The 16,121-nt window shown below is 45.3% G+C and overlaps 1 protein-coding gene across 1 annotated transcript in view; it reads right to left on the bottom strand.

The window, feature by feature from the left end:
- Positions 1 to 16,121, bottom strand: part of STAB2 (stabilin 2) — an 81,858-nt gene that overhangs the window by 2,314 nt on the left and 63,423 nt on the right. The window contains exons 49-64 of the mRNA XM_059473091.1: positions 15,928 to 16,104; positions 15,757 to 15,846; positions 14,432 to 14,578; positions 13,277 to 13,333; positions 12,189 to 12,312; positions 11,075 to 11,224; positions 9,224 to 9,328; positions 8,779 to 8,886; positions 7,640 to 7,833; positions 5,815 to 5,956; positions 4,503 to 4,636; positions 3,661 to 3,826; positions 3,323 to 3,429; positions 2,239 to 2,358; positions 1,320 to 1,478; positions 393 to 500 (exon numbers count right to left, since the gene is read on the bottom strand). Coding sequence (XP_059329074.1) covers positions 393 to 500; positions 1,320 to 1,478; positions 2,239 to 2,358; positions 3,323 to 3,429; positions 3,661 to 3,826; positions 4,503 to 4,636; positions 5,815 to 5,956; positions 7,640 to 7,833; positions 8,779 to 8,886; positions 9,224 to 9,328; positions 11,075 to 11,224; positions 12,189 to 12,312; positions 13,277 to 13,333; positions 14,432 to 14,578; positions 15,757 to 15,846; positions 15,928 to 16,104 — 2,088 coding nt within the window. The remainder of the gene's footprint in view (positions 1 to 392; positions 501 to 1,319; positions 1,479 to 2,238; positions 2,359 to 3,322; positions 3,430 to 3,660; positions 3,827 to 4,502; positions 4,637 to 5,814; positions 5,957 to 7,639; positions 7,834 to 8,778; positions 8,887 to 9,223; positions 9,329 to 11,074; positions 11,225 to 12,188; positions 12,313 to 13,276; positions 13,334 to 14,431; positions 14,579 to 15,756; positions 15,847 to 15,927; positions 16,105 to 16,121) is intronic.

Raw genomic sequence — 16,121 nt, 5'->3', positions numbered from 1 at the left:
TTCATGCTGGCAAAATATATCTACTTTCAAAACATTGTTTTGGATAGGAATGGATGCCAAGGCAAGAATAAACAAGGTGCCTTAAAAACTTGAAAGTGGAAGAATGAAAATGGAGCTTTTAAAAATTTCTGTTGTGTACATGTGCTCCATTATTTTACATACAGAAAACAAATTTATAACTGTGGGAAGAAATTGTTCAGACAAATTTTTGTTATCACTGGTACCTTATTTTCAATTTCTAATTCTCTTTGAAAGCATCCTTTTAAGATGAAAAAGTTTCCCTGCATATATGTCAGGGAAACTGGGAATATACTAATGTCAGCAATGAGTTTAGGGTAAAATAAGACAGTTACCTCTCACCACCCCAAAAACCTGAATCACCATGCACTTACAGGTTCTGATGGAGCCTTTAAAGGCTCTGAAATGATGTGGATTATCCCATTGGAAGCAATTATGTCCCACTCAACAATAGCACTTCTGTCCACATACCGGATCTTGCTCTGCCAGGAAAAGAAGCAATGAGAGCTGAGCTTTTTCCCTTCTCTCTTTGGTACTGAAATTGACATTAAGATGGTTTCCCCACCTCAGTTGCTGAGTGCTCAGTTCACCAGAGAGGAACAACACATGGAAAAAAACAGGGAAGGTTACTCTGCTGCCTCTCTGGACATCAGCCCTGGCTGGTCATGGTTCTCCTGTGCATGGAGTAGTCATCATCATTACCTGCATGTTGCCCTTTTTTCCTTTTTTTTTTTTTCTTTCTTTCTAACTTTTGTGATCTTTGTGAAGTTGCAAAGCTCTGCCTAGAAGTGCAGTTATTCCTGAGTGCCAGGCAGCCACTTTGACTGCAGAGGATGCCACTTGCCACTCAGGTTTGCTGGCTGTGAGCAAGGCTCTGTTGGCATCTCCTGCCTTTCCCAGAAGTTACCAAGAAACTTCACAAATTCCAACAACTTTTTTTAATGATAAACTACTGCTTTCATCTCTTTACCTATCACACAGCCATCTCCCACAATCCTACAAAACTGAGAGGAGGGCAAAATGAAGCCCATATCCCTATTTTTCCATTCCTGAAAGCCACTTCAACAGCTTCCTTTGAGTTTTTCCAGGTAAGAGATGTCCATCTGCAAGCTGGTAAATTTGCAGTCTGCCAGCTGCTATCCTGCAGTCTCTGGAGAGGAAAGAACTTTCTAAACTCGGTGTCTAATTGCTGCCCACTCTGACCTTATCAAAATTCCCTCCAGATCAGTGTGTCACCTGATTACAGGGTATAGGATAAGAAGAGGAAAAGCGCAAAGATGGGAAATTTATTACAGAGGTACCTGGTCAGCCGTGGGGACTTGGTGTTCCTGGCCCCCTGTGCTTGTAATGAGGAGTTTTTTCCCTAGACGAGTGAGAAGGGTGGTTCCATTGGTCAAGTCCTCATAAAACATTATATTGGCATTAGATAAATGATACTCGATGTCTCTCCCAGAAAGGGTCTGAAAATGAGGACAAAAAACAAGGAGTGTTAATGGGTCTCGTTAATCCTTTGGATTTACTAGCAAGCTGTGTGCCTGTGACCTTTTTCCCCCTCTGCTGTTAATGCTGCAGCATTAGAGGTTATTGGGAAATCTGCATGGGAACAATGGGACATTCTGTCCCTGCTGGCCTCTGGTGGCAGGACCTTGATTCCAGCAGGACAAAGGATTTTACTCCCCTGTAGGATGACCTGAAGTGATGAGACTCAGAGATATTCCAAACAGCTTGAGGATGTGAACCAATGAATAAACCCTTATGAATTGCTTGAAACAGTGTTTGATTTAAGGAATAAAGAATGAATAAAAAGGGGAAAGCATAGAAATGAAGTTAGAAATGTATTCCTTTAATGTATTTGTAGGAAATACCAAGTTGTATGCTGCTTCCTTCAAATAACTGTGCTCCATGCTAATGAGCCAGAACAGACTTCATTCATCTAAGGCAGACTCCTTCATAGCAGGGTAACTAAAATCCCTGATGGAAAAGTCTCTGTAGTGACTTGAACACTCAATAACCTTGCACCCCTAACCATGGAAGGGAAACGGAAACGCTGAATTCTTGTCTTTTGTGAGCACAGTTTAAATTCTCTAGGGTTAAAGCAGAAGTCACATCATACTAGTATTATTTTTCTAAGCTTAAATTTCAATGGGATGCAGAAACCCATAATAACTGTTTAAGAAGTGTTATTAGAACAAGGAAGGAAAAAAGGAGAAAAACCCTGACCTCATTTTCCTTTAACCCACTGTCGTTGGGAGCAAAGAGGGTGGCGTGCACTGACAGGTCTGTGAGGTACTGCAGGAACTCTCTCCCCTTCCTGGAGGTGTTGGAGTAAGCCATGATGTCCTAAGCAGAAAGAAAATCCAGCTTTACTGGAGAGAAATCGTGCACTCCTGTGTGGAGAGCAGAAGAGATGACACTGAACAAATGACAACAAAGGAATTCTGTTATTAGCCATGAAGCAGCTCTGGAGTGGCTTTCCAAAGTAGTTTGTATCCAAAACTCAGCTCCAGCTGCTAATTTGATGAGTACATATTAAACTGATTTGCAGACATTGGGCCTCTGTTGGCCCAACACATATAGTGCCTTTCTGAGTAGTGACAAGAAAAGAATTCTTAACATTATGTTTTTTACCAGTAGCAGTTCAATGAAATTCCAAAGCATAGTGCCTCTTGTGATGCTTGAAAAGCTGTGCAGGGAGTCTCTAAGCTAAAGCTGCATCAGGATTTTAATTCCAGCTGAATTGTAGAACCCAGAAACCTCTTTGGAGCAAGTAATTAAAAAAGTAGTAACTAAGTTCTGGTTTGCATTTAGACCAGATAGGTGCAGATTTAGACCACTCTGCCTTGGTGAGTGTGGGTTCACATTCTCTGAATGTGAGAGAAGCAGAGAAGAGAATGATTAAAACAATTCTTATCTCATTTGCTGCTCCTGTTGATTTCTGAATGAGTGGAATACGTTGGAAGATTATTTACCTGAAGGAATTTGGTAATTGGATTCTGGTGTAAGTGTTTTTTCTTCTTGACCAATCTCTGCAAGCTGTGTTCTGATGGTTGGTCAGGAGACAGTCATGAGATTTTGTTCAGCTGAGTTCTTGTTCAGATTCAATTTAGAAGTAGTGTAATATAATATAGAATAATATAGTATAATAAAGTAATTAATTAGCCTTCTGAATCAATGGAGTCAGATGCATCATTCTTCCCAGACAAGGGGGTTGCCTGATTTATTATAAGTGGGCTAGCAAAGCAAACCCTGGATGCAACACTCAGGGCCTGCTTTGCTCCACTCCCACCCCAGCCTTTGTTCCTACCGAGAGGAAGTTTGTCAGCGTTGGGAAGGACATCAGCACTTGCAGCAAGTTCCCACTACAGGAGATGCCATCCCCCACGTAGCCTGGCTTGCAGGTGCAGTTCACCTCTGAAAGGTACAAACAGAGAGAGCTGTATGGGCAAACAGCCTTTCCAAGAAAGCTTTAGGCTGCCCTGTGCCTGAAAAATTAAAAAACCTCACCTGCTGCTTACAAGTAAAGTTAAAAAAGAGGCAGGGTCTCTTGCAGTGTTATCTACCAGCCTATGGCTGATGGAAGGAACCAAAATCTGGGCTGCTGCTCTCAATTTCACAGAGGGATGAGGCAAAGGCCCCTCTTACCTTTCTCCCTGTAGCAGAAAACATCCCAGGTTTCGCTCAGGTTGGCTCTTCTCCCGTAGTCCACGATGCCGACGTATCCGGAGCCGCAGTTTGGGGAGGAGAAGGCGGTGGGGTAGCCCACCCTGCCACCGTCCAGCCAGCCAGCAGAGCACAGGTGGTACCTCGCCTGCACCAGCACAGCCACAAGGGAAAACTCAGGGGAAAAGCCAGGTGGTGGGGCTGGGGAGCTGCACACGGAATGAACAGAGCCCCCGGGGCACTCGGGCAGCACCAGCCCTCACGTTTTGCTAAAGGTGCCTCTAAACAGTGAGTGTCTTTCTTCCTTCCAGAGTTGGAAGGAGCCAGAAAAAGACACTCTGTCTGACCCACTCTTCTAAAACAAGTTTTGCAAACCCAAGTTGGGATGCTCATCTCACTGACTCATCAGCCATGTGCTGTTTATAATGTGCTCAAGGGAGGCAATATGGAAATGGGTCTGTTAACAGCATTTGAGGAAAAGGTTCCTGGAGACTTACTTTAAAGAAAGAAATAAAGCATAACTCTGAAGTACACATTAAAGAAGTGTTAATAATTAAAATCCCCTTGAAAATACTCTGAAAGTCTGACAACCTCTCACGCCAGCACCACTAGAAACAAGAACTTGGCAAATTATTTTAGTGCTGTGCGAGCATGCATGAAACCAATAAACAGTCTGAAAATTGCTCCCAGCCAAACATGCCCTGATGGGTGAAGGAAAGGAGGGAAAATGATGCTTAAGAGAGCAGCCTCCTTGCTCCTCCCTCTCCATTTACTCTGTGTCTCGGTGCTGTTTGGGGATGTCCTCCCTGGGAGAGCCTCCTCACCTTCTGTGCGTACAGCAGCTGCTCGTAGGTAGCCACGGTGGCCGATTCATTGGCACAGGCCTCCCTGGCCTGCTCGAAGGTCATCCTGTACTGCCCCACGGGGGACCTCAGGTGGAACACCCCCACCGTGGTGTCTGCAAAGAGAGACAAGGAGCAGCTCCTCCTGAAGGGGCTCCCATGGTGCACAGTCACCTGTGCCATACAAACACCCACGGATTTTGTGAACTGCAATTAAAGCAAATCGATTCCTCAAGGGTAGCGTTCCTACCTGGACTGCCCTCAAACATTGCTTCATGATAAATTCATGTTCACATGTAATTGTTATCAAGCATAACTTTTATAACCATTTATTGCTGGCTGGGGGCTATGTACAAATTACAAATAGGATGGGACTGCTAGGAATGTGTTTTGAGCCATTTTATTTTTTAGCTGTTTTCTTTTTTAGCATTAGTCTCATTATGTGGTTATGACCATGGCAAGATGCCATCAGCTCACATCTCAGGCAGCAGACTAAGAATGTGATGTTACAACTTACTTTAAAAGTTTTTTGGCCAATCACACAAAGCAAAAGCACATTGACAGTAGTTCTATCCAACCACTCTAAGTACACGTACCTTCAGTTAAAACAATGCTTGTTTATTTCAAATACAATACCTGCTTGTAAGCCTTAAAACAATGCACAGAACTCCATTATTAAGCTTAGAACCTTGCTAGATGTACTTTTCTGCAGCTTAGGAAGTTATTCTAGAGAAGCATTAATATACAGACCATTGTTCTATTTGTCCTTACTTTTCTACTTCTTAACATAATTTTTCTGCTGACCTATCTGATGGCTACTGCTTAGCTCTAATCACAGCTCTGCTGTCTCAGGCCTGCATTTTCCAGCTTTCCCAAAACCCTCTGATTTTAAGGATTCCCACAATGTTCCAGCTGTAATCATGGGGACTAATAATTAAGTAGAGGACTGAGTGATTTTACAGCTCCTGGTCACTGGCCTCAGGGCACAGGGCTGGTGGTGTGCAGGGGGCATCCTCCTTGTAACAGACATGTTTTATGAAAAATACCTTTGTTACGATTTTTCTCCTGAGAAGCTGAGAGGCCTCAGAGATGAAATGTAAACATTGATTATCTGCTGCTGTGGAATGCGGCAGGTGCATCTGTGATTGGTCTCATGGGGTTGTTTTTACTTGATGACCAATCACAGCTCCAGCTGTGTCAGGACTGGTCAGTCACATAAAATAATAAATCAGCCTTCTGAAGCATGGAGTCACGATTCTCATCCCTTCCCACAAGCACCCCCACCCCTGCTCACCTTGGAAGTGCAGGTCAGCACAGGCAGCATCGGGGTGGCACTGCCCGTTCTCCTGCAGGCAGCGGTCCAGGGGCAGCTGCATCACGGAGCAGTTCAGCCCATCACCAATGAAGCTGCTTTTGCACTCACACCTGTGCCTGCCCTGCTCAGGGAGTGAAGGGAAAAGGCCAAGACAAGCATTTGACTGATGTGACACCCATGTTTCAGGCAGCATTCTTGTAGGGGGATACAGTGTGGGTAAATGAAGGTGGTATAGAATGTCATCTTATCCCCTAAAGAGTTGCAGCTGTGTTAATTACTACAGATTAGGAGCAGGCCTGATGTTAACAGGCCACACCTGTAGCCAGTAAGAAGAGTGTTATAAAAGAGTGGATTGGTGGGAACTGGGGTCAGTTGGCTGCTGTGAGGACAAGGAAGAGACAGTGCCTAGAGGAGATGTCCGCAAGAAACATCAAGGATATACGCAACTCTAACAATATGGAACCCTTGCAATGTAATGTAATAGAACTTTTGCAACAACACATTCTGAACTGGTGGGGAAATTTCACTTGATTTAAGCAGGAATGAACAAATAGAAGATTTGCTAACTAACAAGTAAGCAACAAAATTTACATATGTACTTGGGTGCTTTGCTGAATTAACACCAAAGCATAATTCCATCCACAAAGTTAATAACATGCACTGGAGGGTTCCATGACACGTAATTCACAAAAATGGATGGCAAACATATCAAAATTATATTTAAGTATCTGGGCACAGAAGCAAGCATCGAATTTAACAGCCCACTGCTAGCAATAAATGAGAGCTATAAGCCAAGCAGGAATTGGTGACATCCAGGGACTGTGATGGTTAACAGCTGGAATAGATTATCAGCAAGATTTTTCTAGATCAGCCTAGATCAGGAAGGCAGCTCAGGCAAGACACCAAAATGGAATGGAGAAGTGATCCTGCAAGCACGAGGACAAATGCTGGATCAAGTCACCTGCACAGGTTTTCCCTAACCACACTGACTATGTGCATCATGGAATGTGGCTGCAGAGCTTTTCGAGTTCAAACCATCAACAAGTGACACTATTCTCCCAGCTGTCCCTTTGTTTGGCTTCCAAAATGTGTTTAATTTTAATCCAATAAATTTGTGTTGCAAATAAGGATAGACAGTTAGGGAGAGCTAAGATTGGGACAGAAAAACTATGTATGCAAAACATCCCAGGTTCTGTGTTACCCCATTCCCCAGAGCAAAGATGTCAAAATGGTTCTCAGCCTTCAGCTGAGGCATGTCACTGTGATATTTTCTGAAAAATCCTCTTTGCCCAGGATTTTCTCCTGGGAAGCTGAGAGGCCTCAGAAAACAATGAAAAAATTTATTATCTGATTGCTTGGGGGTGTGGTCTGGAGATGTTTACCAACAGGTGCATCTTTGATTGATTCCATGTGAATTGCTATTAATTAATGACCAATCAGCATCAGCTGTGTCAGACTCTGAGGAGTCAGTCACGAGCTTTCATTATCATTCTTGTTTAGCCTTCTGACGTCTCCTTTCTCTTTCTATAGTATAGTTTTAGTATAGCATTCTTTCAATATAATAAATCAGGCTTCTGAGAGCATGGAATCAAATTCTTATCTCTCACCTGATCCTGGGGACCTCACAATACAACAGAGGCATACCAAACTGATGTGGAAAGTAGGTTGGAGCTAAGTAAAGGTTCTTTTGGAAAACAGAGATTTAGAGAGGTACAGGGTGTGATCCAGCCAGAGGAGATTTCTGCTGGCACCAGGGAGAAACTCCTCAGACTTCCCTGCTGGGGGCTGAAATAATTCAACTTACAGGTCCTGTGACAATGCAGATGGCATGCTCGTGGCAGCCTCCATTGAAGCCATCAGCACAAGGGTTTATGGGCAGGCAGGTGAAGCCATCTCCCCTGTAGCCCTTCTGGCAGCTGCAGAAGACTTTCACCCCGTGCTGTGTGCATTCAGCAGCCTTGTGGCACCCACCATTGTTCTGTTTGCAAAGTTCTGCAGCTGCAGGGGAAAAAAAACCCAAATGAGTAAAATCTGCTTTTAAAGAGGATGTTCTTCATAAAGACAAACCATCGCTTGTAGAGGGATGCAGTATGGGTAAATGAAGGTGGTATAGAATGTAATCTTATCCCTTAAAGAGTTGCAGCTGAACCAATTACTAAAGATTAGAGCAGGCCTGATGTTAACAGGCCGCACCTGTAGCCAATTAAGAAGAGGGTTATAAAAAAGTGGATTGGTGGGATCTGGCGTCATTTGGCTGCTGTGAGTACAAGGAAGAGTCAGTGCCTAGAGGAGCTGCCTACAGAAACATCAAGGAGGTATGAAACTCTAGCAAAATGGAACCTTTACAATATAATGATATTAGAACTCTTGCACTGTAATGCCAACAATCACTAGTCCTTTCATACTAAAAATACTAGAATACTTGTTGGGGGAAAAAAAAATCTGTTTCCATTTCCTGAGGTATTACCGAATTTCTCTGAGTCTATTCCTTAGGGCTCTCACAGCCTTGTTAGGATGATCTTGACTCAGGGGACATAGCACCAACCTTCAGATTTCTGGCCAGGTTGACTTTGGAAGATGTAAAACACCTGTCTGACAAAGAACAACTGTTTCTGTAGCAGTATCACCAGGGAACTGCCTTGCCTATGGACATAAAAAAAATCATAGGATCATTTTTGTTGGAAAAGCCCTTTGATATATCTTTGTGTCCCACTGTAAATCCTCTGAGGGAAACCTTGCTGTCTTCAAAACCTGACTGAAGTGCACTTGCAGCTCATGCTTGGTAAAGCCTGGAGAAGTCTGATTTAGAAAAACCTGAACATCCTATATCCTAAACTTGTTTCACCTGCTGCAAGGCGGAAGTTTTCAGGGTGGGCAGTGACTGCATTGCTGTGTGTGTGCAAGAGGGAAGAACCTTTCCTGTGGCCCTGGGTGGGAGCTCACCTGTGCACGTGATGCCATCCCCATCATACAGGGGCTTGCACTGGCACGTGTTGTTCTCTGTGCAGACGGCATTGGGCGAGCAGCTCGGGGAGCACACTGGGGGCAGAGCTGCAGGGAAGGCAGGACAGCTGGAATCAAACAGCTCTGGAACCACAATGCCCTCGTTTCATGCAGGAGGAGAACCCTTAGTACCAGTCTGGCTAACTGGAAATTTTGTAAGGATTTTATTTTTTGACTGCTAAAGCCAGAAGCGTCTCCACAGGGGAGGTAGGAACTCATATTGCCATATCACAAAAGAGGAGACAGTGAGGTGAAGGGAGCAGAGTTCCTAAGTGCTCCTGACATTTCTTAACCCTTTCTGTGTTATCTATGGAAGCCTTCTGTTGAACTGCAAGCAGTTTCAAGCCCTATCTCCATGGGCAGACTGGTGAGAGCAGGCACAGACCTAGCTTGGTTTCACAGAGCCGGCCAGTCCATCCTGTTTCACAGAAACATCGTCCTGTCCCCGAGTATCCTTCATCGCACTGCCCGTTGTTCTTGCATTCACAAGCTGGAAAAGAAACGCAGAGATCACGTGCAGAGGGGGAAAGTCTTTCTCTAGAGAAACATTATCATGTCAGTTTAGATACAGTATTATGCAGAAATAATTTAGATGAGTCCAACTTCATGGTATTTCACCATGAGGGCAGTCAAGCAGAAGAGTAGACTTTGCAGAGTGGTTGAGCAATTGTCATCCTTGGAGGTTTTCAAGTCCTGGCAGGAAAGGTCCTGAACAACATGAGCTCAGAACTGACACTGTTTTGAGAAGGAGTTGGGATAGAGACCTTCTGAAACCCCTTTCCAATCTGAGTTAACCTGTGGTCCTGTGATTTTATGATTGGCATTTATTCAATATCCCTCTGAAAATGAGTATTGACCTGCACATTGCAGTGGAGTAGGAAACTGCAGGGAGAGCTGTGGCAGGAAAGATTTAACAGCTGAACTGAAGACCCAGACAAATCAGTCCTAATGAACAGCACCTGTTAATTGTGGGGAGGCCAGAGAAAGACAAGGTGTGTTGAGGGACAGGGCTTGGCTGCTCTGTGGGAGAAAGTCCAGCTGAGCAAGGAAGTCAGATATGAGGTTAGTAAGCTTTTCTGTAAAATGGACACAAGTTACCTGTAATTTCTTTTTTTAAAGTTTCAGATATTTTTGACTAAATGTGACTAAAAATTTTGTGTTCCTTTTATAAGTGAGGCATTTCTGCTTCTGCCCTCCAACCTGAGGTGTAATGGTCTGTTTATTTATAGGTGATGTTTTTTCCTCTCTTCTTTGGGCCCTGCAATAACTTATGTGCTGAACCCTTCCAAAAGAATGATTCATGGCTCTCTGTTTTATAATGTTATGCTGCAGCATCCCTTATGGTCTCATCCTTTCTCTTGAAATATTGTTGTTTACAGAAGAAATGTATGGGGATTTGTGCAACCGATTTTTTTGCATACCTGTCCTGCTGAAAAGGAGCTTCACTTGCTGGCTATTTAAATGTAATTTGATTAGTTAATTTTTGTCTGGCTTAAATCTACATCCAAAGGAAGGGGCTAAAATTTTTTTCTCTTAAATTTCATAATTTGGTTTCTAGGTAATGGCTGATATGTTTTATGCTACAGTGTGTTATAAAGTGGATGAATTGTAGGTAGTTATAATCCTGAGACTCTGTGTCCAAGCCCGTTGTTTTGCCTATAACCTCCCATCCTATGTGCCTCAGGAGCAGCACAGGTGCACAGGGTTAGGATGGAAGCATTAATGTTGTAACTTCTTACCCGAAAGGCTTTATGTCAGGAAAACATTTAAGTTTAAAGGGAGATATTGATCCTGCTGCCACCTAGTTTACATTTGAAGTGAGAGAGAGGTGGATTTTGTGAGCAGCTGCTTGGCTGTCCCTCTTCACAAACAGCCCTGGCCTTGGGGTCCTTTTTCCAAGTAACACATGGCCTCCTTCATTCCTTGAGGAGCCGTGTTACTAAAATCCTCTCTTAAGCTTTATGGGGATGGAGGAGAAAGCTGTGCTGTAGCTAAAATCACTTGTTACCGGAGGCCATGCTTCTTTTCTATTACTGATGTACGGTGTAAGAGTAGGAGGTCCTGTGCAGACACAGCCCCGCAACCTCTGCATGCTCTCATCTCCTTCTCCTTTCTGAGACCTCCTGGTGTAAGGAGGCACTCAGAATGTTAAGAGAACAGCTTTCCGTGGCTTGCTCAGAAGCTCCTTGCTGTCAGAGCAGTTTAGTTAGGCAGTGGGAGGGGAGCTCAGACGTACCCCTGCAGGTGAAGCCGTATCGGCCGGGCAGGCACAGCTCGCACGCGGTCCCGTTGAAGCCGCTGCTGCAGCGACACTCTCCCGTCCCCGTGTACCCGTCATCACAGGAGCCATGGCCATTGCAGGGGGTCTCTGGGCCCCCTGGGCAAGCTGAAAGCAAAGAAAACTGGTTCTTGAGCTCAGGTGCATGTTTATTTGTTGTCACTTTTGGTTCTGTGGTGTTCCATAAAAATCATCGAGCGGGGAGTGCCTGTAAACGTGTCTCTCCTGAGGTGTGTAAAAGTGGCTGTGACACTTGGGACTCCTGTGAGCCCCGTACTCTAAATTCCCTGACACACTTGCACAGCTCCTGTCAGAAAGGTGCTGAGGATCCTTCCAGCCGGGACTTGTGGATGCTTGCTTGTTCAGACACATCTGTGAATGGCACTTCCCAAATCAAGCCTTTCTTGAGTGTCTCTCTGGGTCTATGTGCTGTCAGGGTGACCCCAAAGGCCCCAAATGCATGGGATCTGCATGTGTCTCTCTGTGAAACCGGGGCAGAGTAAGCTGGCAGGGCTGTGTGTGGCTGGACCTCTCTGCCAGCAGAGATCCTGACCTGGATGGTGACCCAGTGTGCCCTGATGGAGGCCCCAGTACTGCTCCCCTGGCAGGTGAAGGAGAACAGTCTGGAAGTGTCTGCTAACAAACTGCTGAGATGGAGCCTCCCAAAGGTTCTCCACCTGTTCAGAACTAAAATTTCTGAGCTTATTCTGCTGATGAGTGCCCTTGCCTGTGGCTGAGCTATTATGTACTGGTTCTCAGCTGTGTGCTGGTATTGCTGTGTGAACCCGAGCCTGTGTTTAAAGGATTTTCAGCTGGTGACCTGCTCAGCAGGACAGCCTTTACTCTCTGTAGCACTCACCTGCTATCACTATGGAGTTAAAAAGTTCTAAATGTGAGGAGATAATATGAAATGAAGAAGCACTTAACACCTTGTGCCCTTCAGCTCTTTCAACCCTCATTTTGCAGCAGGTCTCTCCTCGCGCCCCTTATCCCAGTTCTCCCAGTTTTGCCTGCTGGGTGCTGCACTGGGGAGGGGGAGGGCACAGGATGGCCGTGTGGGTGGGAACCCTACCTTGGCATTCTGGCCCGAAGTAGCCCTTGCAGCACTTGGCTACGTGGATGGCCATGGAGCAGTTCCTGCGGCAGCCGTCCCTCCGCAGCCCGTAGGACTCGTAGGTGCACCACTGGATCCCTTCCTGTGGCAGCACGGAGACAGGAGGGGGAGAACACAGCAGAATGAGTGCTGCTGCATGGAGTTTGAGCTTTTCCTCTTTAAATTGTAATTTCTGATGGACATTGAATCAAAATGTGATGTGTGAAGGGGGTGGGTGGGAGATTCCCACCCTCTCAGATTCCTGGCATGCTGAGCAGCATTCCTGGGAGTGGAGGGGCTGCTCTGGAGTCAGCTGAAGCACTTTTACAGTGGGTGCTGTGTGAGACCAACAGGTATTCCCCAACACCTCCATGTGTTTGTCCATGGACAGCTTTGTCACTTGTTATAGATGGATGATGAGATGATTGGCTCTCGTAATTAAAGATAACTATTGTGTGACTATTAAGAAAAGCTTTAATGATGTACAGTTGTGTTATTGTAGTTTAGATGCCCTCTGTTCACCCCACAGTTCCCTTTCCCCCCTGTATTGTTGCCATCACACAGCCTGGGCTGTCCAGGACAGGTACAAAGAAGCTGCACAGGTGTCCCTGGCATGGGGCAGGGGGGAATGGAAAAGCTTGGTTCTTGGGGGGGCAGCATGGCAACACCTGACCTCCAATCCAGTGACAAGAAAGCAGTTTCCACTGATAAATGGCAAAGAAGAGCTGACAGACAGACTTTGGGAGGGGCCAGGGCTGGCTGACGCAACCACAGGGGTATAAAAGACTGAGCATCCCTCTTGTAAGCCAGCCACGTGATATCCATGAGGGGCAGTTCCCAGCACTGTGAGTTTTTCCTTATATAGTCCTTTTGTTGTATTTCTGTCAAGGTTTAATAAACCTTTTTAAATTTTCAAAGTGAGCAGTTGTTTCTCACAACTTAATAGTGTGGTAGCACTGTCAAAGGTTCTCTTTTTATTTATTCTAAGAAACTTTTTTTTGTTTGCTGTTGTGAAGTATAGAGAAGAGCATGTCAGTCTGCTTATGTGTGAGATTTGAATGTTTTACCTTTGGTTTTGTCCCTGGAGGGCATTTAGAGTTACTGAAACAGCTAGCACAATGCCCCTGGAAAAGAGAAAAAAAAACTGTATATTAAAATAATGGCTATAAAAGCCTATTTGACTTGAACAAAGTCTGTTTTATGAGAGCAGAAAAGGTAAAGTTTATTGCACCTTAAAAATTAATAGAAAACTGTAGAGGAGCAAGAGAGGAGAGTGACAACAAAGTAGTTGCAATAATTTAGTGCTGCAAAAATGGAAGAAAATAGTTTGGATACCTTAATATAAATTCTGGAAGAGGAAACTGGTCTGGATTTAAAGAAGGAGGGAAGAGATGATGAATGTTCTTCAAACAAGTATTGACGTCATCTGTATTAGACCTGGATGTCTAATTTAGAGTACAGAGAAATGTTTGCTTCTCAGGAACTGCTTATGAGATGTGAGGAAATGGTATCTGTTTAATTTCATTTAATGACATCATAAACAAAATGCAAGTTGTGCAGATGGGATATACAGAACTGTTGGTTTCAAATTGAAATACATGTTCTGAGAAGATTTTTTTTTAAAGGCTGACTGCCTGAAAGTTCTTTCACTTCTAGGAAGTTTTTTCATATTTTCAAGTTAAACTGAAGTAAACTTGGTCTTGAAACTGTTTGAAGATGACTTTCAACATTTCCCATTTACGAGACCCATCACAGTTCACGGAGGAAACTTCCTCCACGCTAACAGTGCCTGTTCAGGTGTGTTAAAAACAAGAAATGTCAGAGACTGAGGCAGAGTAGGCAGCTCTCTATCTTGTGTCCTTCATGCCCTGTGCTGCTAGAGTAGCAATGATGATGTTTTTTTAATAGGGGACTCTGTAAACGTGATCTCTTGTGTGAACTTCCACTAATTTAAAAGCATGACAGAAAGATTTGTCCTTGCTCAAGTTTTTGCTTGCGAGTTTTTTTATGCTCTTCAGTGAGACCACTTGTCCTGTGTGCTGCTTTGAGTGGATACAGGATTTGTGTTGTGCTGCATCCTGTATCCTTGAGTGGATACAGGGTGCCTGCAGCAAGCAGAGGGGCTTTCCTGGCGGGAATGCTGGAGCTGCAGGGAGTGTTTCCCCTCTGAGGTGCACATTGGGGTGTCTCTGCCAGGCTGGGGGACCCCGTGGGGCACTGACCATGATGTCCACGGTGAGGAAGCTGTCGCAGCGGCCGCCCAGGCTGGGCTCTGCCAGCAGGCAGTTGATCCCGTAGGCGACGCCGCCGTCGAACTCCAGCTGCCGCTGCACCACCTTGCACTGCCCGTCGTTCAGGAACAGGGAGCCCTGGGAGAGGGGACAGGGCAGGTCATGAGCTGCTCCTCCTCCCTGAGGTTCTGCTCTCCCACACCTTGCTCTTGGGGCAAGTGGAATGTCAAAGTATCCTGTCAGTAAAACTGATGGCTATAGGGGCTCAAACCCGGTTTTGGGGACTCTCTTCCTATGGGCAGATTTTGGAGCTCCCAACAGAGGAAGGATGTGGGCCTCTTGGAGCAAGTCCAGAGGAGGGTCATGGAGATACTCAGGGGGCTGGAGCACCTCTCTATGAGGATGGGCTGAGACAGTTTGGTCTGCTCAGCTGGGAGACCCTTCCAGTCCCTAAGTGGAGATACGTGAGAATTGGAGAAGGATTTTTAGCGAGGGCGTGTAATGATAAGACAAGGGATAGTGGCTTTAAACTGAAAAAAGGTGATTTTAGACTGGATTTTGGGAAGAAATTGTTTACTGTGAGGTTGGTGAAATTGTGAGGTTGGTGAGGCACTGGAAGAAGTTGCCCAGAGAGTTGTGGATGCCCCATCCCTGGAAGTGTTCATGGCCAGATTGAATGGGACTCTGAGCAACCTGGTCTAGTGTAAGGTGTCACTGTTCATAACACGGGGGGGTGGAACAAGATGATCTTCAGGGCTCCTTCCAACCCCAATCATTCTATGATTTTATGGTATCTTTCTTTTCTGAAGAGGAGACAATATGCCAGCCCCATGTTCACAGGTTTATCTAATGTGTATTTAGACTTAGATGCTTCCAGTTTGCAAAGAAAAATGTGACATTGTTCTGGTTTATCAGGCTATGTGTGTGCCTGCAAACTCAGCTTGGAAGTGCTTACACACCAGAGCTTGCAATGCAGATGCTGCATTCATGGGGTTCAAATCCAGACTGCTCTTAGTGGTTTTGCAATAAGAAAACTTCTACTATTGCAGAAGTTAAAGTGTGCTGGTATTTCAGTTTCAAGGTGACTGAGAGCTGTTTTGAACAAATGGCATCTTACAGCAGAGCCAATGGCAGCTCCAAAAAGTCCTGCAAACCATGCAGTTTGCTGAATTTGTTGCTGTGGCTCTTGGCATGCAGGGGTGATGACCAAGGGAGTTTTGGTGCCTCTGACTCTCCCTGGGGGCTGAGTTTGGGCTGCAGGAGCTGATCCTGCAGCAAGAGTGAGGAATAAACGCGCCAGCAGAGCGAACACTTACGATCTCCCCGTTATCCCCACAGCTCACAGTGAGGTTGGACCCCTGCAGGGTCTTCAGTGGGCTGGAGCTGGGGAGCTGGTAGGCCAACACCTGGGAAAGAAAAGGGGAGCTGCACACATCTGGGATTGAGTGTTTTGCCTGTGGAAACACTCCCAAAACACAAGGGCTTACCGCAGCGTCACGGACAATGTGGAATTTGAGGTACTGCACCAGCTTGTTGGTGTTGGACCTCTTGAAGAGGAAGTCCTGCTGCTCCTGGGGCAACCCACGGATGGCTGTGTCAGTGGGCCAGAAGAGCGTGACTGGTTTGTGAATGGGGTCGTTGATCAGCCCCAGCAGGTTGTTCTTCTGTAACACAGCAACAA

The sequence above is a fragment of the Ammospiza nelsoni genome, chromosome 5 (assembly GCF_027579445.1).
Source record: "Ammospiza nelsoni isolate bAmmNel1 chromosome 5, bAmmNel1.pri, whole genome shotgun sequence".
Lineage (NCBI taxonomy): Eukaryota > Metazoa > Chordata > Aves > Passeriformes > Passerellidae > Ammospiza > Ammospiza nelsoni.
This window is presented reverse-complemented; position numbering and strand designations above follow the sequence as displayed.